This window comes from Setaria viridis, chromosome 2, assembly GCF_005286985.2.
Source record: "Setaria viridis chromosome 2, Setaria_viridis_v4.0, whole genome shotgun sequence".
NCBI lineage: Eukaryota > Viridiplantae > Streptophyta > Magnoliopsida > Poales > Poaceae > Setaria > Setaria viridis.
In genome coordinates, this window is record NC_048264.2 from 10,706,876 (window position 1) to 10,731,676 (window position 24,801).

Here is a 24,801-nt window from a genome sequence, read left to right on the forward strand (position 1 = left end):
AGCGGTTGAAATTCACGTGTAACTTTTTTTGTAGATCAATTTTCGTATAGAAATCGCCCCGATCCGAGATCGTACCGAAAAGTTACGGCTGATTTACCAAAGCATACGCATACGGCAAAATCCCAACCCCGGCAGTAGATCCCATCTACTATTGCACATCTCATGCGCCTGGATCTCGATTCGACCAATCATATTGATCTTCGCTCACTGCAACTGGATTTACGTGTATCACTTAACTCCGATGGCGGAAACCGACCGGTAGGAGTATGTCGTTACACTACCATTGCAGCAAGGGCACGAAATCAGGACATAGATCAAACAGAGAACTCGCATATCTCCATATGCACACATCCCGAATCCAAAACTAAGCAGCTAAGGCTCTGATACCACTGATGACATACGAGGTAGGCTATACTAGCGCAAATCAAAAATTTCTACCGCGTATAACCAGGAAGAACTGCCGTATAAGGATCACGGGATTACCACTCGACGCACTACTGGTGCGGAAGATGTAGATATGCGTCGGTGCAGTGAAGACGATCACGTAGTCGTACGTAGTCGATCACGTGCAGCAGCTCCTCAGCAGCTCGTCCACGTGCACAGCAAGATCGCCTCCGGTACCGCGGCTCGTCGTCGGCTCGTCGTGGCTTGTCGGCGGCTCGTCGGCGGCTCGTCCAAGTGCTGCAGGCGCAACACCTCCAAGGTATCCACACGTGCAGGGAGGAAGCGTCGCAAGCCGGATTGCTAGATCCGCGAGTTGCAACAGGCGAGGGCGTGGGAGGCGCGGCAAGAGTGTTCAGCCAAAAGGGTAAACCCTAGGGCGCCCCCACCCCTCTATTTATAGAGGTTCCTGATGGGCCTCTGGATCCGAGGCCCATTAGTACTCCTAAACCTAATCCAACTCGGATCAGATCCGAATTGGGCTTCCAGCCCCTTAAGTGTGTGACCCTATGGGTTCGGATACGTATAGACATGGCCCAAGTACTCCTACTCGGCCCAATAGTCGGTAGCGGCCTCTAGCAAGACGTGCCAACTCCTATACGCATACGAAGATCATATCAGACGAACCATCACAACATAATATACATGCTATTCCCTTTGCCTCACGATATTTGGTCTAGCTTCAAGCCGACCGCTCTTTCTCGATCCTGTGATTCGGAATCCCTTTGTAGGTTAACTCTTAACCGTACGTAGCATGGCCATGCATTTTTCGGATCCGATCACTCGAGGGGCCCAGAGATATCACTCTCAATCAGAGAGGGGCAAATCCCATCTTGATTGACCATGTCTTATAGCATGCTTCTTGACAAACCCGAAAGCTACCTTTATAACTACCCTGTTACGGCGTAGCGTTTGATAGCCCCTAAGTAGGTCGATCCACATCTAGAATACATGCGACAATCTCAGGTCTAAGGACAAAGCGTATATGTTGCTTAAAGAGAGAACTACTTCTCGTGTTGGGTCAGTCCTAACACATGTCTCCACATGTGTCCACATTATTAGTTCAACATCTCCATGTCCATGACTTGTGAAACATAGTCATCAACTAATACATGTGCTAGTCTAATATTCATGTGTGTCCTCACATGAACTCCGACTAGGGACAACTTTAGAATAACCATACAAGTAAAGAGTTTCACATACAATTCACATAATTGCAAATCAATTCAAGTAGCCTTTAATGGATATTCAATGAACACAATATACAAATCATGGATACAAATGGAATATCATCATCTCTATGATTGCCTCTAGGGCATACCTCCAACACATAACCCAACAACATCCAACAGCAGACTGCCATGTGTAATCCATATGCACCGACGCCCTGTGCAGCTACATGCTTGCTGCGCTGTCCACCCACGCCCGCATAAATCTCAGCCGTTCACGAGTTGAAAACAGATCTCAACAACCGGAAGTTGTACAACAAAATAGTTATTGTTTGTGCTTGATTTGAGGGTAGGAGGGGTTTGAAATTGGTTGGACAGAGGTGTTTAGTTGGAGGAAGTTGGAATGGGTTGAACCCAGTTAAGAGAATATTCTCCTCAGATGCGGGTTGGATGTATCCGTCCAAAATGAGGGGACGCATCCGACCCATGTGCACGGCGTCTCCCACCGTTTCGTCCGAGAGGAGGAGCAGGTGGGGAGAAGCAAGGGGCGGGCGGTGGTGGCTGGCGCCGGTGTCACATCCGGTTGTAAAGGCAAAACCGAATGTATAAATCACATGTGCGCTAGGACCAAATTACACACATGCGACGACATAAGTGAATATCAAAGTCAATGTCATAGCGTAAGAGAGTATAACATTATTACATGATCGGTAGTCATTAAATTGAATAACATATAAGTTTATTAAATTTCGCAGCGGATCTTCAATAAGGTCGGTGACTCCACAGGGCGTACGCCTAGTATTCTTCCCAATCTTGCAGTACCTCCACGGCGTTGACTCGTTTTGAGCAGCGGGTTTAGTAAAAGTGAGTATACTTATGGTTGATACTCAACAAGTGTGAGGAATGTATAGTGTAAGGCAAATCAAGGATAGGCTAAGGTTTTAATAGCATGTAAGCATTTTATTTAGTTGGTCAAATTTTATTAGCATTTACTACATGGAAGTATGTACCACCCATGTAACATGAACATAAAAGAGATAACCACAACATAATAACAACGATTTAATTCTTGTATTTCGATAATTTAATCATGTGAGAGTTCAGACCACTCTTGACCATTAGCACGGCTGATCGATCAGTTTTTCATCTCTGCAGAGGTCCCACATCTTTACCCACAAGTCGTGTAAAAGTTCAAAGCACTTTGGACCCAACCATGCGGTGCTAGTTAGGCTCCATACCACACTTTCGAGGTGTGATTGCATAAGGATGCTACGAGGCCTTCACAAAGTTTCCCTAGTCAGGATAGCTCACTAAGGTTTCATGATTAGTGCAATACATAAAACTCCCTAGTGGGCATAGGATCATAGCAAAACTCCCTTCCCAAGAGGATCCGGTTATACACCAACTACTGTCTCCCCCTCTTGCCCCTTTCAGGTAAAGCTACCACTAACCAAAGTTCCTAATTAATTAGCTAAGACCAGAGCCAGATAGTTCTTGTGGTTGTACAGTTTTCCTTTGTGATCACTCCATGTTCCAATTAAGCATAAATGATCTTGTCTTAACGGAAGGTATAACATAAATGAATAAAAATTAATAATTGAGTTCGTTAATACTACCAAGTCCTGGTTAAGCAACTAAGCATGTACTACCCAACATCATGTAAGTCCGGGTTAATCAAGGTGTAGGGAATAAGACTAGGAAATCCTTAATAAGGTCCCGTCAAGTTTAAGTCTTAAAGTGCATGGCATAATTGTTGTTAAACATGAAAGTAAAAGTTCATAGGATAAAGCTGTGGTCAAGGACACGACTTGCCTTTTTGCACATCCTCCTGCTGCTCGTAGTCCTCGAAGGCTTGAGCTTCAAATCCCTCGAGCGGCGGTCCTTCTAATGCGATCACACGAACACATACAAGCAAACCAAAGAAATAAAATAAGAAACAATACACCATACAGTAAAAACAGAGAAAAATAAGCTCAAAAAGCTAATCTACGCATTGAGTTGAACTGGTGGACGCAAAAAGTACCTAAAATGGGTCTAGGATGCTAAAGATATGCACTAAACAAGATGCAGGGGCTTGCTGGCGAAGTTTTAAAACTTTCAGGGGCTAAACTTGAAGAAACCAAGAGCTAAAACATAATTACGCATATAAATCGAAGGTTTAACACGTAAAAGAGCAAAGCTGGACGGTAGGTACTATTATGTAGAAACTCGGGGGTTAAAGCGAAAGAAAACAAGACCTAAATCTAAAGGTTTTTGAACTAAAATGGACTGCAGCGAAAAAACAAGAAACGTAGGGGCTTTTTAGCAAAAGCGACACGGCGCACTTGTTTGACCGGTACGCTGACCCAGTCAGATTAGATCCGGGCCGTTGGATCTGGATCTAATGGCCGGAAACTTCTACGACTCGCGACGACGGCGGAACCGGCGGCAAGCAGCGGCACGCGGTGACGACTCGCCGGAGCAACTCGAAAACGAGTCTCTGGGTGCGACTTTGGATGGGGGTTTGACCAGGAGCTAGAGGAGCTTGCGGCGAACTCAATTTGGGTGCTGACGGGTGGGTTTTTGTGCCTGTGGCGACGGTGCGAAGCCTGGCGGGGTACGACAGGTCCGACTAGCATGGGCGTGCAGAAAAAGGGCACGGCGCGCACGGGGACTACTCCGGCGGGGGTACTTATAGGCCTGTGGGGATAAAGCCCGGGCGTGCGAGCTCAAAAGGAAAGCGGAGCGGCGGTTGCGGCGGTGGTTGCAGCGTGCGCTGGAGGTCGGGGATGACGAGATGGGCCCACAGGGTAGCGAGAGAGAGCGGAGGCACAGGAGTGGGTGCAGGCCGACGCACGAGCGCAGGATGTTGCTGGTTCATGGCGGGAGCTGGGCCGGGAACGAGAAAAGAGTGCGGGCCGAAGAAGAAAAGGGAGAAAGAAAAAGATTTAGAGAAGGAAAATAATAGTAAATTCAAAACTGAACTCAAACACAAATTTGAATTCAAACCATCAAAAATAATGCACCAGCATGAATCCAACAATGAAATCCTATGATTCATTGATTTATTTTGAAATTTTTTTAATTAACTTGGAAATTTAAATGGAACCTTAGAGTCCTTAAACACATGCAATCTACTCCTAGCCAATTTTATTAAATTGTAAAACTTGAAATTTAGGGTGTTACAAATCCTAACCCCCTAAGAAGAATCTAGTCCTCGAGATTCGGATGGATTATCAAATAGGTGGGGAAATTCCTCGTTCAGTTCATCCTCTCTTTCCCATGTAGCCTCATCCTCTGCATGGTGACTCCACTGTACTTTACACATTTTGATCACTCTATTCCTTGTAACCCATGCCAAAGTATCCAAGATTTTGATGGGATATTCAGTGTAAGTGGGATCATCCTTTACATTTAAATCCTCCATCAGTAGATGTTCCTCTGGAACTCTGAGACATTTCTTTAGCTGGGAGATATGAAACACATCATGCACATTTGAGAGTTGATTCGGCAACTCCAATCGATAAGCCACTTCTCTTACTTTCTCCAATACCTTGAAGGGTCCACTAAAGTGAGGTGATAATTTCCCTTTAACCTTGAATCTGCGCATGCCTCTGATGGATGACACCTTAAGATACACATAGTTGCCTTCCTCAAAGGTTAATTCTCTCCTCCTCGTATCAGCATAACTCTTCTGCATGGATTGAGCTGTCCTTAGATTCTCTCTGATTATCTACACCTGTTTCTCAGCTTCCTGAATAATCTCTGGGCCAAACAACTAACTTTCTCCTATCTCACTCCAGTACAGGGGAGTTCTGCACTTCCTTCCATATAGGGGCTTAAAGGATGACATCTTGAGGCTAGCTTGGTAGTTGTTATTATAAGAGAATTCAGCATAGGGCAAACTCTTATCCCAACTACCTCCATGTTTTATAGCACATGCTCTCAACATATCCTTCAAAATCTGATTTGTCCTGTCGATCTGTCCATCTGTCTGTGGATGATAAGCTGAGCTGAAGTTCAACTTTGTACCCATGGATTCATGCAGTTTCTGCCAGAAATGGGATGTGAATTGAGTACCTCTGTTAGACACTATCTTCTTGGGTACACCATGCAAGCACACAATTCTTGACATATATAATTATGCCAACCTAGCTCCAAGGTGAGTGGTCTTCACAGGAATAAAATGAGCCAGTTTAGTGAACCTGCCCACAATTACCCATATAGAGTCATAACCGGCTTGGGTATGACGCAGTCCAACTATGAAGTCCATATTGATTTCTTTCCACTTCCATTCTAGCACTTTTAATGGTTGAAGTAACCCAGCTGGTCTTCGGTGTTCAACCTTGACTCGTTGGCATATATCACACAAGGCTACATGTGCAACCACATCCCTCTTCATTCCATAACACCAATACTTCTCCTTGAGATCTTGGTACATCTTGGTGCTCCCAGGATGGATAGAATAGGCTGAATCAAGAGCTTCCTTTAAGATGGTGTCTTTAATATTTCCCACATCCAGTACATAAATCCTCTTTCTGAACCATATAGTTCCCTGATCATCCTCTATACAATCTGGAACTTTTCCCTCTTCCATGAGTTCCTTAATCTCTTTGATCTTGGCATCCTCAAGTTGTCGTTTCTGTATCTCCTACTCTAGAGTTGCTTCCACTTCAAAAGTTATGCCTTCAACATGAGCAACAATCCCCAAGTTAATCTTCTCTAACTCCTTCATCAGCTCTTCAGGTATTTGGAAAGCTAGAGCCATATTAGCATGACCCTTCCGACTCTAGGCATCTGCAACCAAATTTGCTTTCCCCGGATGGTAATGAATTTCTAGATCATAATCCTTGATCAACTCCAACCAATGGCGCTTTCTCAGATTAAGGTTCTTTTGAGTGAAAATGTATTTCAAACTCTTGTGATTAGTGTAGATCTGGCACTTGGTTCCAAGAACATAATGCCTCCAAATCTTCAAGGCATGCACCACTGCTGCTAACTCCAAATGATGAGTAGAGTAATTCTGCTCATGTTTCCTCAACTGCTTGGAGTAATTTTTGCAAAAGAACACAACCTAAGCCCTATCGAGATACATCGCAATAGGTGTCAAAACTTTTCTACAGATCTAGCATCACTAGCACTGGAGCTGCAGTCAATCTCTTCTTCAATTCTTCAAAGCTGGCTTGACAAGCTTCAGTCCATATGAATTCCCTTCCCTTCTCTAATAGTGATGTGAGAGGCTTCACTATTTTCGAGAACCCCTCAATGAACCTGCGGTAGTATCTTGCAAGTCCAAGGAAACTTCTAATTTCTATGACTGTCTGCAATGGTTTCTACTTCAGAACATCCCTAACTTTGCCTGTATCCACTGCAATACCTCCATTGGTGATGATATGATCTAGAAAAGAAACCTCAGTCAGCCAGAATTCACACTTACTGAGCTTTGCATACTTTGAAGCACCTAGCCTCAAATGCTCCTTATGTTCTTCCTCATTCTTGGAGTAAATCAGGATATCATCATTGAACACCACAACGAACTTATCCAAATAATCCATGAACACCTTATTCATCAAATACATAAAGTAGGCAGGTGCATTAGTTAACCCAAAGGAAAAAAATATATATTCATAAAGACCGTATCTGGTGGTGAAAGCAGTCTTGGGAATGTCAGATGGCCTGATCTTCATCTGATGATAACCAAAACGCAAATCAATCTTGGAGAATACCTTGTCTCCCCTCATCTGATCAAACAAATTCTCAATGCGGGACAATGGATACTTGTTCTTGATGGTTACCTCATTGAGTGATCTGTAGTCTACACACATCCTTTGCGTGCCATCCTTCTTCTACACAAAGATAACTGGAGCTCCCCATGGTGAGGAACTGGGACGAATGAATTCCTTATCCAATAACTCCTTCAATTGTTTTTAAGTTCTTTTAAGTGATCAACAGACATTCTATTTGGACGCTTAGAAATTGGTGCAGTGCTAGGTAAAAGATCAATAATAAACTCAACATCTCGGTCAGGTGGCATGCCTAGTAACTCATCTGGAAATACATCTGGGTAGTCACACACCACTTTGATACCTCCAAAGTCTTTCCATCCAATTGATTTACCGCACAATCTGCTGCTGAAGGTAGCGTAGCCACAAACCCAACCTTTTCTCCACCAGGACTTGTGAGAAGAAATGATCTCTTTGCACAACGAATGATTGCATCATGTATACTCAACCAACTCATGCCCAGAATAACATCAATCCCCTTTGAATCCGGGACTATCAACCTTACCAAAAAGTCAACTCCCTTAATTTTAAGATCAACCTTAGGACACATGTATAATGCTTTCATCTCCCCCTTGGTGAACTAACTAACATATGATGCTTTATGGTGCAGATGGGAAGATTGTGCTTGGCCACATATTGAGAAGTAATAAAAGAATGCGATGCTCTAGAATAGGATAAAACTGATGCAAGGGCTTTGTTGACAAGGAACATACCGGGCACTACATCTGTAGCTTCCTGAGCAGTCTCAGCATCTACGTGGTTCACCTTGCCACGTGTATAGCTCTGCTGCCCCTGGTTGCCTTGAGGGGTCTGCTTCCCATTCCTCAGCTGCTGCATTTGCTGTTTCTACCTAGAAGCACTATTGTTCGGCATGGGGGTGTTCGAGCCATTCCTCTTGGGACATGCATTGACATAGTGGCCAACCTCTCCACACTTGAAGCAAGTGTTGCCCACTGAAGTGTTAGGCCTCACTGGAGTGCCTGTAGGAGGGTACTGGTGGTTCTGTGGGAAGCTGGGGCGCGGAGTCTGTTGTACCGGGCACAGTAGTTGCTGAATAGGGTGCTGGAACTGTTGTACCGGGCACGGGAACGGATGCTGCCCAACTTTCCACTTGCGCCCATCAAGCGGAGTGGCGTCCCTTGTGGTGGAGTGAAGCGGGGGCGGGTGTTGCTTTCGGACTGTCCTTATGAGACGAACTTTTTCTTTATTTCACCCAGCTCATTGCGCTTGTGCTCCAAGCTAATAGCTTTGTCCAACATCTTTTGGAAGGACGGGAAGGTGTGGGACATTAGCTGATACTAGAGTGGCCCAATCAGTCCCTCTAGAAATAGCTCCTGCTTCTTTTCATCATCAGCCACATCTTCTGGTGCATAACGGGACAACTGGATGTAATTGTTCTTATACTCACTCACGGACATTGTTCCCTACTTAAGAGCAAGGAACTCCTTCTTCTTAAGCTTCATAAGACCAGCAGGAATGTGGTGAGTCCTAAAGCTATTCTTGCATTCCAGCTAGGTGATAGCATCAGCATGAGCGGTGGTGTAAGCATCCCACCGGTCTGTAGCAGATCCTTCCAGACGTCGTGAGGCATACAGGACCTTCTCTCTATCGGTGCACTGAGTGATAGTAAGCATTTTCTCCACCGTCTTCAGCCAAAAGCGGGTCAGCAAAGTGGGAGAATGTCGGGGGCCTGTGGCTCATAAATTCCTGATACTTGTCTCTTGGTGGCTGCTGCTAATTGTTGTTGCTGATTGTTGTTGTTGTTGAGCTGAGCCTACATGGCCGCCATGGTGTTGGCCATGTTCGTGAGGAGTTGGGTCTGGGCTGCAAGGAACTGTTCCATTCCTGCAGGTACTTCTTGGTTCGGCTGAGGAGCGAGGTTGGTGTTGCTGCTGTTGCTCCTCCAACAAGACTATGTGGGCTGGTCAACTCCTGATCTGAACCTTGTGTTCACCATCTGACCATTAGAAATATAAGATTTAGATTGATGTAGAAAAGATAATCCAAAAGACAAAGCAATATGAAATCCAGTTTAAACAGTTTCTGTTGGTTCCAATGAATCAATTGTAATTCTCAGTCAGGATGTCCAAAATTCGTGAAATTTTTCAAATCATACTATACAAACTTATGAACCCAACCCAACTGAAATCATCTCAATTGGATGTTTAGAACTTGAGATATAAATTAAACAAGTTGACTGTGTCAGGTTCCCGTAACAGTTTCTGATTACCCCACAAATTCTAATGTATCTCTCTGCCAGAGTATCTAAAAGTTCTTAAATGTTAAGATAAACTAACCCACAAAATTCTAAAGTTAACCCAACTGGATTTACATCAATTGGAGTTCTGTAGCTCGAGTTATAATGGAAACATTACCACTGTGTCAGAGAACAGCGCGAGCAGATTTGGTTCCAATGTCATTTGCATGATAGATAGATATGAATGGAATAAAATAGCATGATTGCAAGATTATGATTAAAGGATACAGAAATAAACTCCAAACTAAGCAAATCTTTATTACTAAAAATTGATATTGTTGTGGCAATTACTCCACAACACACCGCACTCATTACAAAGAAACGACTCAAACATTGTTCATAATGACAAGCACTTCAAGCACATTCTAAACTAAGCACACTTAACTAACAGTGCACAATGCTAATGATTACATTAAAATTAAACTGAAAGTCTTATTCCCTGAGGTCTTCGGTGTGGGCATCTGGCTCATTGTAGCGTGGCCTCTTTTGGGATGGCGACAGCGGTGGGAACTCCGTTTCGGGACTTCCTGGGGGATCTCTTCCATCCACAATAGCAGGCGGACTGTCTCTCCCATTCCTAAGTTCCTGCAGTTCCACCTAAGCCTTATGGAGAGTGTTGTTGGCATCATCCAAAGCAGTGTTGGTGGCAGCCAACGACTCATTGAGCTCTACAATACAGTCACAGGCGCAATCTCCAGTGACTGGGGTGATGTACGTCTTAGCTTCGCCACTGGCTTTGTAGGGAATTTACCGGCAATAGCTATTCTCCAACTAGTGGCGTGCCCTATGTGAGAGGACATAGAGTGCCCTCCTAGCAAACTCAGCGATCCCTGCCTCAATGGTTTCCCTTTGAGCCACATCAAGGTGAGTAGACACCACCCTCCATCCTTCACCCACCTTCTCGTAGAGGGACACGACCACTTCCCAGTACGTATCATAGCGGGGATGAGTGTACTGCCGACACTTGTATTCCGGCTTCAAGAGTTTCCCTAAGCTGATCCAAGTCCTCCTTAGCTTACCAGCCATGGGAATGCCTTCCCCCAACTCATCCTGTATCACCATAGTCCATACATCTAGTGCTACCTCTAGCGCGTCCTCCTCCCCAATTGGAGCATCATTCGGGTCATCCTCTGGATCAGGCCCTGGCGCAGGTGTTGGAGCTGGAGCTAGAGCAGGTGCAGGCGCTAGAGCTAGAGCTGGCGTAGGCGCTGGAGCTAGTGTAGACGTTGGCTCGTCATGGGTGTTCTCCACGTCTTCAAACTCCAGCTTAGGATCCTCTTCCACTGGAATTAGATCGTCCTCAGAGTCATCGCCCGGGTGGTAGAAAAAGTAAGGAGGTGCTTCGGCCCCTTGCACGAGCTCCTGAGGATGATACTGGGGGATAGCACTCTTGCGGGCAGTGCGTCTGGTGCGGGCCATCTAAAACAAAGAAAAATAAAATAAATTAAAATTTTTATAAAAGATTAAATAAGGCAAAAATGATGAAATAAAATCAAGAACAAAATTAAAGCATTTTTTAACAAGTTTCAATCAAGAATGGCTGTTAAATGTTATAATCCTTAATTTGACCATTTTCTAAATTAAGCTAACATCCTGCAGTCAACACAGCTCTGATACCACTTCTCACACACCCGGTTTTAAAGGTAACCAAATGCATAAGTCACATGTGCGTTAGGATCAAATTACACATATGCGACGATATAAGTGAATATCAAAGTCAATGTCATAGTGTAAGAGAATATAACATTATTACATGACCGGCAGACTTTAAATCAAATAACACAGAACTTTATTAAATTTCGCAGCGGATCTTCAATAAGCTCGGCAACTCCACAGGTAGCTGACCGGAGAAACGTACGCCTAGTATTCTTCCCAATCTTGCAGTACCTCCACGGTGTTGACTTGTTCTGAGCAGCTGGTTTAGCATGGGTGAGTACACTTATGACTAGTACTCAACAAGCATGAGGAATGTATAGTGTAAGGCCAATTAAGGATAGCCTAAGGTTTTAATAGCATGTCAACATTTTATTTAGTTTGTCAAATTTTATTAGCATTTACTACATGGAAGTATATACCACGTACATAAACATGAACATAAAATAGATAACCACAACATAATAACAAGAATTTAATTCTTGTATTTTGATAAATTAATCATGTGAGAGTCCAGGCCGCTCTTGATCGTGAGCATGGCTGATCGATCAATTTATCATCTCTACAGAGGTTGCACATCTTTACCCACAAGTCGCGTAAAAGTTCAAAACACTTTGGACCCAACCATGCGGTGCTGGCTAGGCACCATACCACACTTCCGAGGTGTGATTGCATAGGGACGCTACGAGGCCTTCATAAAGTTTTCTCAGTCAGGATAGCTCGCTAAGGTTTCATGATCAGCACAATGCATAAACCTCCCTAGTGGGCATAGGATCTTAGCAAAGCTCCCTTCCCAACAGGACCTGGTTATACACCAACTGTTGTCTCCCCATCTTGCCCCTTTCAGGTCAAGCTACCACTAATCAAAGTCCCTAATTAATTAGCCAAGACCAAAGTCATATAGTTCTTGTGGTTGTACTGTTTTCCTGGGAGATCGCTCCATGTTCCAATTAAGCATGAATGGTCTTATCTTAACGAAAGGTATAGAATAAATAAATTAGGATTAATAATTGAGTTCATTAATACCACCAAGTCCCAGTTAAGCAACTAAGCATGTATTACCCAACATCATGTAAGCCCGGGTTGATCAAGGTGTAGGGAATAAGACTAGGAAATCCTTAATTAGGTCCCATCATGTTTAAGACTTAAAGTGCATAGCATAATTGTTATTGACATTGAAATTAAAAGTTCTTAGGATAAATCTATGGTCAAGGACATGACTTGCCTTGTTGCATTTCCTCCTACTGCTCGTAGTCCTCGAAGGCTTGAGTTTCAAATCCCTCGAGCGGCGGTCCTTCTAACGTGATCGCACGAGCAAACCAAATAAATAAAATAAGAAACAGTACACCAAACAGAATAAACAGAGAAAAACAAGCTCAAAAAGGTAATCTACATGTTAAGATGAACTCGTGGACGCAAAAAGCACCTAAAACGGGTCTAGAATGCTAAAGATATGCACTAAACAAGATGCAGGGACTTGCTGGTGAAGGTTTGAAACTTTCAGGGGCTAAACTTAAAGACATCGAGGGCTAAAACATAATTACACGTATAAATTGAAGGTTTAACATGCAAAAGAGCCAAGCTAGATGGCGGGTACTATTATGCAGAAACTCGAGGGTTAAAGTGAAAGAAAATGGGCCCTAAATCTAAAGGGTTTTGAACTAAGCTGGACTGCGGAGCAAAAACAAGAAACGCGGGGGCTTTTTAGCAAAAGTGACGTGGCACGTGCAGTTGACTGGTAAGCTGACCCGGTCAGATTAGATCCAGGCCGTTGGATCCGGATCTGACGGCTGGAAACTTCTACGACTCGCGGTGGTGGCAGAACCGACGGCAAGCGGTGGCGCATGGCGGCGACTCGCTGGAGCAACTCGAAAACGAGTCTCCGGGTGCAGCTTTGGACGGGGGTTTGACTAGGAGCTATATGAGCTTGTGGCGAACTCGATTTGGGTGCCGACGGGTGGGTTTTTGCAGCGGTGGCAGCGGTGCGAAGCACGACGTGGTACGGTGACTCCGGCGAGCGCGGGCGTGCGAAAAAAGAGCACGGGGCGCACGGGGACTACTCCGGTGGCTTCGTCACCTCCGGGCAGTGTCCTCATCGACGGGCGAGCGGTAGCGAAGGAGCTTGACGGTGGCGGGTGCTCGGGTGCAGCAGCGGCGAGAGAGGCAGCAGCGCAGAGCTTGAGCGTGGCTAGGGTTAAGGGTGGAGGAGCTAGAGAGCGGTGGCGGGGGTACTTATAGGCCTGTGGGGATAAGGCCCAATCGTGCGAGCTCGCGAGGAAAGCGGAGCGGTGGTTGAGGAGGCGCTGAAGTCTGGCGTGGATACGGCGGGCGGTGATTGCGGCGCGCGCTGGAGGTTAGGGATGACGGGCGGGGCCCATGAGGCAGCGAGAGAGAGCGGAGGCGCAGGAGCAGGCATGGGCCAGTGCGCGAGCGCAGGCCGTTGCTGGGTCATGGCGGGAGTTGGGTCGGGAAGGAGAAAAGAGTGCGGGCCGAAGAAGAAAAGGGAGAAAGAAAAAGATTTGGAGAACGAAAACAAAATTAAATTCAAAACTGAACTCAAACATAAATTTGAATTCAAACAATCAAAAATAATGCACCAGCATGAATGCAACAATGAAATCTTATGATCCATTGATTTATTTTGAAAAAGAATTTAATTAACTTGAAAATTTAAATGCAACCTTAGAGTCCTTAAAAACATGCAATCTACTTCTAGCCAATTTTATTAAATTGCAAAATTTGAAATTTAGGGTGTTACGGTCGGGGAGAAGGGAGGGGCGGGAAGAAGGAAGGATAAGCCCCAAGGAAAAAATGACAAGTGGGTCCACCAATAGTTGTGGCTAACGGTGTTAAAATGGCATCCATCCCAACCTTCTCAACCCCTCCAATCAAACAAAAAGTTGGAACAGATCTATCCCTCTCATCCAAACATGAGACAGGTTGAACCCAACCCATAAAAGTGGGATGAACTTAACCCGTTCCACTTCATCCCAAAACCAAACACATGCTAAGACTCCCGGTTTGCTTCACATAACGGGTTCTAAATGACTACCGGAAAGTAGGTAAGCAATGTATCTTTACGGTGCATATTAAACCCATGTACAACATTTTTAGATATTTATCAACATTTGTTGCCATTATCAATATTTTTTAAAAAAGTTATCACCAACATTTTTTGACGTTGACCAACATTTTATATATGTAGCAACAATTTTCTCTAACTTTTTTACATTCACCAAGATTTTTTACACGTACCAACTTTTTTTTTGCATTCATCAATATTTTTTGACATTTACCAACTTTTTCTAGTTAAAAATGTAAAGGCAGTTCATTTAAAATATTAATTTTTAAAAATACAACAAAATATGGTCATATTGGATCTCATTGTGTTACGTTAATTCTCAGGTTAAATGGAATCCAAAATGCATTTACGGTTTGAGAGAAAAATGAGATCAAAATTTGAAATTCAAAAGAACTCCATCCCTCCCATAGAAAAGAGCAAACCGAATGTTGACACGTATCCGGGTCAACCCCAAAGCCACGTGTTCTCACGGTGCCCTCTCCCTCAGCTCTGATCTCATCATTGGTTGAAGTTTGCACCAATCTCAAACAGGGTAAGATAAGTTTTTTTCTTCCGACGATGGTCACACAGTTCAGCCCAGCTGCGCAGCTGGCGGCCCAAGCGAGGCGGCCCACCCAGCTGCCCAGCGCTGCATGCGCCGGCCCAGGCGGAGGAGCTGGCCCAGCAGCATTGATTCGCAGCCCTGCAGCCCAGTGAGGTATGATTTGAAGCCTTCAATTCTTGCATTTGTTAGTTAGTTAATCCTACAATCCTGTTTAGCTACTTAATTAGAACCTTTACTTAATGTTTGCACCTTAATTAGAACCTTTACTTGCTAGTCCCTTTATTTAATGTTTGCATACTTAGATAAGTTCAGGTTTAATAGTGGTTAAGTTTAATTTCTCTTGTGCAAGCTTTTGGAGTCTCGTTTTGCGTTTCTTCCGTTAGGCTTTGATCTTTATATTTCTATGTATATTTATAATCGTTCCTAGGACGAATTTATCAGAATTAGCTCTTGTATCTTGACAACTAAAAGAGTGGTGTGTTTGAGGTGGCAATAGGATATAGGTCTTATTCTCGTAGAGAATTTTAAAGGCTCTGGTTGCCCATTCCGGTCCATCAAAAAATACAGATTGCCATCGATTACCAGTGCTGTGTTGCTTTGTATGGCCGTAATTATAATCAGGCAGCTCATATGCTTTCCCAGTTATTAGGCTCTGATAAGGAGGGTATGTTACCCAGATATTGGGACAGTGAGGTCTCCAACTGTTAGGTAATAGAGTCTCAGTATATTCGTCAAAAAAAAAAATCCATACGGTGCGGTACACTCAGTATGAGACGACTACTTAATTGTTCGTTGGCAAAGTCCTGATGCTTCATGTCTGATGTCATGCCAGACAAGTTTTTGTATTGAATCAAAATGGCAGCACTCATTCTCCTTTTGTTTTTCCAAACATAGCGGAAAGTACAACCATTCCCTTAAGATACAATGAGCATTCATCAGTGGTGATTTTCTCGCATGCTTGCGTTCATCTCATCAAATGGACACGCGCCCCCCCGGCGTTGCTTTCCATGAAGAGGCAGCAGAACACCGTGGCCGTGACCATGGAGAACAACTGCGCACCAACAGTGGGAAGACCCGATCCAGAAACAACCCCGACGAACCACACGTCCTCGTTGCTGATAGAGAGGACCTGTCCCCCGGGTAGTAGCTAGAGGGAGTACTCGTCCGCCGGGTACACGAACGAGAACGCGTACACGGGGGCCGGGTAGACGACAGCAGGCAGGAGGTTGACGACGAACACGAGCACGGCAGCCTCCTCCTTCGTCGTCGCCTTCATGAGCTGACAAGCCCGGCGGAGCGCCCACACGCTGTGGCAGCCTCTGTCGACCGCCGACGCGGCGACGCTCACCGGGATCACCGTGCCGAGGTAGACATAAGGGTAGAAGAGCCACTGAGAACAGCATGTAACCATACAAAGATTCCAATTCCATGGTTGATGATGAGTAAGTCCATGTGGATACGAGAAGTGCGTGCCACTAGGACAGCTGTCAGGGACAGCTCCAGCACGCCGGCGAAGGCGGCGGTTCCGAGGAGGCCTCCGATCCTCTCCTTAATTGACCACCTTACGCGTAAGGCGCTCGCCGGAGTACGTCGCGGAGGCGGCGAGCGCGACGGCGAGCTTGCTCGCGACGTAGGCGAGGTAGATGAGGAACAGCTTCTTGCCATGCTCCCATGTGGTGCCAACCACTGCGTGGTCGTAGTTGTGGCTCGTGGCGGCCGCGGCCTCTGTCATCGGTCTCTGAGTCGTCTAAGGCGACATGGAAAGCCTGCCTGGTCGTGACTCGTGAGGCAACTCTGATAACGGAGTGGTTGTCACTTGGAGCCAGAGATGACCAATACTACAAAGACAAAAGAAGGATGACCTTTAATTTGCTGCTACGTACCTAATATAATTACCGCGCTACTGGCGCCCGGACGTCCGATCCGAGCGCTAACGTCGGACGCACGCGCCGCCATCCAATTGAGGGAATCGTAGCCATCGGATGCAGCAAATATTTTCCATGCGAGACCACCCAGAAACGTCCACCTTCTTCACGTTACACGAGCGGCTCCAGCACGCCATCTTCTTCGCACGGCTCGGGGAGGGGCAAGTTCCAGGCGATGCGGCACCCCCAGATCCGCCGCCGGGGAGTGCAGATGTGGAGATGTCAGTCGCATCTACGATCTGCCCCAAAACTTCGATCCGCCCCAAAACACGAATTGCAACATTTGAAAACAACATCTACGACACTCAGAAAATAATACTGCAACAACCAAGATGCACCCACAACATGAAAATTGCAACATTAAAAATCTGCCACATCTATAATCATCTGTTGCAACATTTAGAATAATCAATTGCAACATGAATAACTATTAGAGCTCAGCAGATGGGGAACTAACATTCCTCTGATGAGGAGTACCCGGATTGTCTCGGTGGGGAACATCTGATGCAACATCAAGAAAAGGCTAACGCAACAAGAAAAAATACTTATTGCAACATCAAAATCTTGGTGGGGAACATCTGATGCAACATCAAGAAAAGACTAATGTAACAAGAAAAATCACTTATTGCAACATCAGAAAAAAAATCATGTTGCAACATCGAGAGAAAAAAATCTTGCAACATCTACAACGTAAAGCTTCAACATTTTTAAATATCTTTTGCAACATCTTCAATTTTTTTCTGCAACATGGATCCACACCTCATTCCGCTCCTATAGCACGTCACCTCCTCCTCATCTTGCAGCTCAAGGGCACAGTGGAGAGCTCAAGGCGCGGGACCACCGACGTGCCCAACGACGCCGTGGGCCAGCAGTGGCTCGCCGTCTTCGCCTTCCAGACCGTCCTCTCGATCGCGGCCTCGCAGTGTCCACGCGCGGCCACCACTAACCGCTCCTTGGCGTCCCCGCTGGCCTCCTCCTCGCGCTTCACACGCTCCTAGCCTGCGCAGCTGGCAGCTGCGGGTCTTCACCCACTAGAGCTCCTCCTCACCGCACAAGGGAGCGGCGGCCCCGCGCGGCGCACCCTGGCCAGGGAGCGGTGGCCCCTTGCGCGACTCGCCTGCTGGCTGCGGGGGAGCGGCGGCCTGCGCGGCTCACCCTTGGCCGCTGGCCGCGGGGGATCGACGGGAAACAGGAGAGGTGCATCCCAGAGAGGAAGAAGAGATGAAGGAGTGGTAGAGGAGAGAAGGCAGCGTGAGAGAGGAAAAAGACGAACGAGTGGTAGAGGAGAGAAGGCAGCGTGAGAGAGGATAGGGATAAGGCTTCCCTGCCACGTGATCGTCTGGAAGCGGGCGCGCGTCCGAACTCCCGCGTCCATGCATTGCCGATATAATTAACCAAAAGAAAATGGCAAAATACAGTGGATTATTCGTGATCACAGAGTTGTTTACGATATCTGCAAGAAATGAATGGTTCTATCGCGTCTCATGCACCAGTCAGTTACCTGTTGGTCCTCAGCTACTAGCAAAAAAAAAGAGTAAGATACATAAGCAGCTCCTGAATTTGTCATGAGGTGTCATCTAAATTTTAAACTCTTAAAATGCATTTTTAGATCATAAACTTATCTCAAGATGCCATCTGAGTTCTCAAAGTGGTTTTTTTTCTTGCATTACATCCAGGTAGTAAATTATCAAATGAAAAGGAAAAAATATCATATTACATAGCCAAGTAACTTTGATATTAGCAGGTTATTACATGCACAGTGAAGAGCATATAAATCAAACATTTATCGAGTCTTCGGTAGACACCTTGGTAGCCGATGCCTGGGTGCTCCCTTGCACTCGTAGTAGAACGCGGTCTTGGTGCAGACGTCGAACACCTGCACGGCGGCCATCAGAATGCTGTACACAAACCCTAGGAGCAACCCTGACGCCATTTTACTAAGGACGGGTCAGATGGCGGCATTGAGCACGACAGTCACCACGATGAAAAGCACGGCCCGTAGGAGCTTCCTCTTCATCATCAGCCGCCAGGCCCGCCCAACTGCGCCAGCGCCGTGGCAACCGGGCTCGGCGACCGCCACGACGATGCTCAGGGAGCTTATGAAGTTGAAGTATACGAGGAATATGCACGCGATGATGATGAGCAGCGCGGCTAAGGTCAAAGCGAGGTATTGCTTCATCATGAGGAAGGTGATCAGCCTAGCCATGGCTGAAAGAAGCGCAGTACTGTAGCCGATCTCCAGCGCGTAGACGAAGGCGAGCGTCAGTAGGGGGCCTTTCAGCTGCGCCTTGGCTTTGCCGAGGAGCGACGCAAAGGTGAGCAGCTCGCCGGAGTACGTCGCAACGGCAGCGAAGAGGATGACGATCTGGGTGACCGATCCAATGCTCTTGGAAACTAGACGACCGACCGTGGGGGTGATCAAGAGCTTCCGGGTGTCATCTATGATCTCTTGGATGAGGTGAAGGAATTCTTGGCTACTGGGGTCGGTGCCGTTGAGCGCCTTGCTGTCGATACCGATCTCGTCGGTGAAGGGCTGGATGACGAGGTCGTTGCCGAGTGGGAGCAGGTAGCTGGAAGCGACGATGATTGCAAAGACTGCAGCGAAGAGCCTCCTGTTGTGGGTAGGGAGGAGCAGGCCTTCTTTTAGGAAGTTGAAGAACGAGGGAGACTTGCTTGCCATGGCTGGAGGAAGAGAGAGATACGAGGAGTGGAACGGAATGAGGTGACGAGAAGTCGGAGGTGGGTGCCATAGGTTATAGCTCAGGGTTGAGTTTGAATATTCGAATTAAAGCAACCTCAGAGAAAAACTTCACGCGGACTACAAGTCGCTGCTGAGAGAAGAGTCAGCAAATATGAGTTTGAATATCGAATTATAGCAACCTCAGAGAAAAACTTCACGCTGACTACAAGTCGCTGCTGAGAGAAGAGTCAGCAAATAATGAAGGCAGCGTGGCAGTGGCAGAACTACCTAAATTAAATTAGTTTAAGTGGTTCATCCTTTTAATGATTAATCCAGTTAATATGTACTTAAAACAGTATAATTTGAATTCCGATTCAAGCCGTGGAAGTCACATGTTAAGAATTTTTTAGGTTGCCTAATTCATCCCCTCGCGCTTTTAGACTACGAGCGCCAATTCCTGTGGAGGTCACTGTCATTGATATCTGAGTCTACAGCGACTTGGAAAGCCTGGTCACGAGGCAACTCTGATAGAGGAGTGGTTTTGTCGATCGCTTGGAGCCAGCCAGCCAGGGATGGACCAATACACAGTCAAAACGTGCAGCGTGTGGATTACGCTTGTACTGGTCGTGCACGTAACACGGCCGAAAGAAGGATGACCTTTAATTTGCTGCTACGTACCTAATGTAATTAACCAAAAAGAAAACCGCAAAATACAATGGATTTTTCGTGATCACAGAGTTCTTTACGATATATATCTGCGAGAAATGAATGGTTTATATCGCGTCTCATACACCAGTCAGTTAGCTGTTGCCCCTCGGCTACTGGCACAACAAATACTTCAGTTTCTCGTTGATCTGTTTAACAAACTACTTAGTCAAAGCTACAACCTTGTCTTCTCGATGCTTTGGCTCTCTCTGGTAGAGGTGAAATTGAATGGACAGCCATGTGAGGGCTGCAGATGGTAGGCTTAGGTGCTTATCGTTGCCGTCGCCCTAGACCGGCCGTACAACTGTTCCGCATTTACGAATGAGAAGTTATTTGACTGAATTCGAATAGTTACCAAGTATAATTCACTAATTGATGAAACATATGACCATGGTGTAGAGTCAGTAGAAATGGTTGAAAACAATGTACCTAAAAGTTTTGGTATAGTGTGCATGAGAGGGTCGGAAATGTCGCCTCCCAGTGCAAACGGTGAAACCACCGTCTTTATATAGTCAATCACAGATGGTTTTAGCATAGCTCAGTTAGGTTACTTGTGGTGGAACATATCCACCGGGTTTGTTCTTTTAAAAAGTTTATTTTAGGAATTAATGATGCTATGTTTTCAGTAGTAAGTGACGTGCCCGTTGATAGCAAGGCGCATGTGGTGATTTCATCAATCTACAGGTCGAGTTTCTCGACTATGCTTGTAGGATTAGGGTTTCACAGATGGTTGGAAATAATAGATCTAAAGGTTTTTGTATAGTCTGCATGAGAGTATAGGTCTCCATGCAGCCCGCAGCCCGTTAGCCCTGTACGGAGCACGTTTTTTGACCCGGTCCTAGCTCGGCCCAACACGAATCCCTTCGGACCCATGCTGGCCCAGCCCGGTGGCTCGTGCCAGGTGTGGGCCGCCACCCCAGCACGACAAGTGGCCCAGCCCGGTATGATTTTTAGAGGTCGGCCCAATATGGCCAGTTAACATCATCAAACCTTATCCTCACCTTCACCTCCCCTCGAACCTTATCCTGATGACCTGCCCTCTCCCATCATCTCGCCTCCCTCACCCACACCCCGCACCCAAAGCAGCGAAGCCCCGGCTCCCCGTCCTCCTCCCCTCCAGCCTCCGCTACCCTCTGTCCCCGGCTCCGTCCGTGCCTTCCTCCCCTCCAGCCTCCACCTCTGTCCATCCCTTCGTCCCCCGGCTCCCAGCCCTCCTCCCCTCCAGCCTCGGCTCCCCCTGGTGTGCGGCAGCGCGGCGCAGTCCACCCCTTCGTGCTCCGCCTCCTTGATGCTCCTCAGCCGCAGGTGGCAGTGACGCCGAGCAAGCAGGCGGAGGCAACTAGGCGGGGGTCGCGCAGGGGCTGGCGGGCCGATTCCCAACGGCAGGAGACAGCGAGCTTGGAGGCGGCGCAGGGAGCAGGCCGTGAGGGCCTGCCATGCCTCTAGTTAATTGGCCCATAGCCGGCTGTGCTTCACGGGCCGGCCCAGCACAAAAAAGAGCATTCGGGCTTGTGCTTGGTATCTGGTTGGAATATTTTCCATGTAATTCACTAATAGATGGAACATATGGCCACGGTGTATTTCAACTAGAACTCGAGGACATATTTTGTTGCCTCGTATAAGTCCTGCTATTGTATATTCATGGCCTTTTTTTTCCCACCAGAAAGAAAAAAGCTGCACTTATTTTTTTGTGCATCACATCCACGTAGTAAATTCTCAAATGAGAAGGTAATAATAGCATATTACATAGCCAAGTAACTTTGATATTAACATACGATTACATGCACAGTGCAGAGATAAATCAAACATTTATCGGCTCTTTGGTAGACACCTTGATGTACTTCGTCGCTGATGCCTCGGTGCTCTCCTTGCACTCGTAGTAGAACGCAGTCATGGCGCAGACCTCAAACACCTGCACGGCGGCCATCAGGATAGTGTAGAGAAACCCCAGGAGCAACCCTGACGCCATGTTACTAAGGGCGCACGTCTTGGCTAGATTGTACACGGGCCAGATGGCGGCAGCGAGCACGACAGTCACCAAGATGAAAACCACGGCCCGTAGGAGCTTCCCCTTCATCAGCCGCCAGGCTCGCCCGACTGCGCCGGCGCCGTGGCAACCGGGCTCGGCGACTGCCACGATGATGCTAAGGGAGCACACGAAGAAGAAGTATACGAGGAATACGACCGCGACGATGGCTAGCAGCGCGCCTACGAAGACCAAGGCGAGGTATTGCTTAATCACGACGACGAAGGTGAGGAGGATCCCAGCCATGACCGTGAGAAACGCGGTGTAGGCGATCTCCAGCGCGTAGACGAAGGCGAGCGTCAGTAGGGGGCCTTTCAGCTGCGCCTTTGCTTTGCCGAGGAGCGACGCGAAGGTGTGCAGCTCGCCGGAGTACGTCGCCACCGCAGCGAATTGGAGGAGGATCCGGATGAGAGATCCAATGACAACGGCAACTAGGAGATAGACCGCGCCGGTGATCAAGAGCTTCCGGGTGTCCTCCTGGATCTCTTGGATGAGGTGAAGGAATTCTGGGCTGCTGGGGTCGGTGCCGTTGAGCGCCATGGCGTCGATGCGGATCTCATCGGAGATGGGCTGGACGGCGAGGTCGTTGCCGAGTAGGAGCAGAGAGCTGGAGGCGACGATGATCGCAAAGACCGCAGCGAAGAGCCTCCTGTTGTGGGTAGGGAGGAGCAGGCCTTCCTTTAGGAAGTTGAAGAACGATGGCGTCGAGCTTTGCGCGGTGGCCATGGCTGAATCGGAGGTGGAATGGAACGAGGTAGAACTCGGAGGAGGATGTCAAAGGTTATAAGCTCAGGGTTGAGTTTGGAGAAAGCAACCTCAGAGAAAAACTTCACGCGGATTAGAAGTCGTTGCTGAGAGAAGAGTCAGCAGATAATAAAGGCCAAGATAGGCGTAGCCGTTTATTCTGAAATCTGAATTGGTCATGCTGGGAGAAGTTGCATGGAAGTTGCATGGAGAATCTCCATGATTTTAAAAGTCAGATCGCCTGACCTCTGGATCCTAGTCCAATGAGCTTCAGCCTCCTACCTCCTGGCGACTGATATGTAAGCTAGCTGTACCATTTGGAAATTGACCCAAAATGGGGCGAGTTTGTGATTGTTGCAACAAAATCTATTTACTTTAGAATATTTTCGTTAGCGCCTGCTAATTATGTTCACCGAGTAAATAAATCATGGCTGCTTGTAAATTGTCGTGCTTTGCCTGGTTGCCATGGTTGGAGCTAGAGAGAACAACGAGGTGGAACGGAACGAATGAGGTGACCGGAAGTCAGAGTCTATCAGAGCCCTGAGGTTATAATCTCAGGGCTGAATCAACAACCTCATGCAATCGCAGGATCAGAAGTCAAAGGAGGAGTGTATCGAACATGTTCAACACTTCAATTCGGATACCGTTACTTCAACACCATATACCGTGACTTGGATACCATAGAATAATTCTTGATTTGGATTGCATTCTTGGGACATGTTTATTGTAAACCATTAATCCTAATAACTATATTATCACTCAATCATGAAAATCACAAACCATAACTTAATAGGATCATGTTTCTTACACCTTACCCACTTTCCACTGGCACATTTGCAACTTAGCCGCATGTCACCGAGCAAAGCAACACAAGCAAGGTTGTAGCAGCAAGCCTAGCCATCGTTTCTCAGATCCGATCGAAGCAGCTAGCTAGCTGCTATGTCGTGTGTTTCTCCATCTTCTGCAGCTGTCTGTGTGAACAGTGAACTGGGATTGAGCTAGCTCGAGAGTCAAGAGTGCACTAGAGCATGAAAGTGGTGGTGGAAAGGCTGATGCTTTGCATGTGTAAGTCAGATATGATGAAGGAAGTACATACAAGGATGGTGGTTCAAAGAATAGTATGTTGTCTCTACTGTTGAGTTCTTTAATTACATATCAATGTTGGTGACCAGCAATGGTGATTGGTGAGGCAATTGAAAAATGATCGGTTGAAACGAGTAAGCGTCATCTCATTAGTATTGTCCTTGTGGTTAGTTGATCGAAGGCTTTGCCCTTTGCACTGCCGATGAATATTGAGGTGGTGGCAAAAAAGATTCAAGGTTAAAAAAAACTTTTCACATCAGTTTCATGTTAGGTAACAAGTGTTTATCAGCATAAGGATGAATTTGATAAAAAACAAAAGTTAAGTGAGTAGATTGGCCTATATGAAAGTTGATGAACGAACTCGACTCTTAGAGCAAAGTTGAGGAATCAAATCGGCCATTTTGCAAAAATAAAATAAAATAAAATGGAAAAATAAGGGATGTTCCAAGAGGATGTCGAACGCTCGTTTATTGAGCGTTGCGCGACGGGGGACCGAAACCAACGCTGGTTCGGCACCCCCGATCAGGGCGTGTCGTCAATTGTGGGTGCGTGGCCCCGTGAGACTCAGGCCGACGAGCTTATCCTGTTTTGGCCGTGAGATCATCCCAACATTCTCCCCCATGATCTTAAGGCTAAAATATCGTATCATAAGTTCTTTCTCAATAGAATTTCACAGCAAAGTAATGTGTCATAATGATCAATTAAATATCACATACCTCGTCACATATAG

At 46.5% G+C, this 24,801-nt stretch overlaps 1 protein-coding gene and 2 pseudogenes across 1 annotated transcript; all 3 read right to left on the minus strand.

Annotated features, from left to right (window-relative positions):
- Window positions 1–15,741: 15,741 nt before the first annotated feature.
- LOC117846273 (uncharacterized) lies at window positions 15,742–18,222 on the minus strand (annotated as a pseudogene).
- A 184-nt stretch (window positions 18,223–18,406) lies between these two features.
- On the minus strand, window positions 18,407–19,570 carry LOC117845696 (uncharacterized; annotated as a pseudogene).
- Window positions 19,571–21,884: 2,314 nt separating this feature from the next.
- On the minus strand, window positions 21,885–23,086 carry LOC117842867 (uncharacterized). The gene has a single exon (XM_034723392.2). It carries the CDS (start codon window positions 22,968–22,970, stop codon window positions 22,020–22,022), a length of 951 nt encoding a protein of 316 aa, XP_034579283.1. The 5' UTR covers window positions 22,971–23,086; the 3' UTR covers window positions 21,885–22,019.
- Window positions 23,087–24,801: the final 1,715 nt, after the last annotated feature.

Coding starts and splice junctions, on each gene's coding strand:
- LOC117842867 (XM_034723392.2), bottom strand. CDS start 22,970: ATGGCCACCGCGCAAAGCTCGACGCCATCGTTCTTCAACTTCCTAAAG.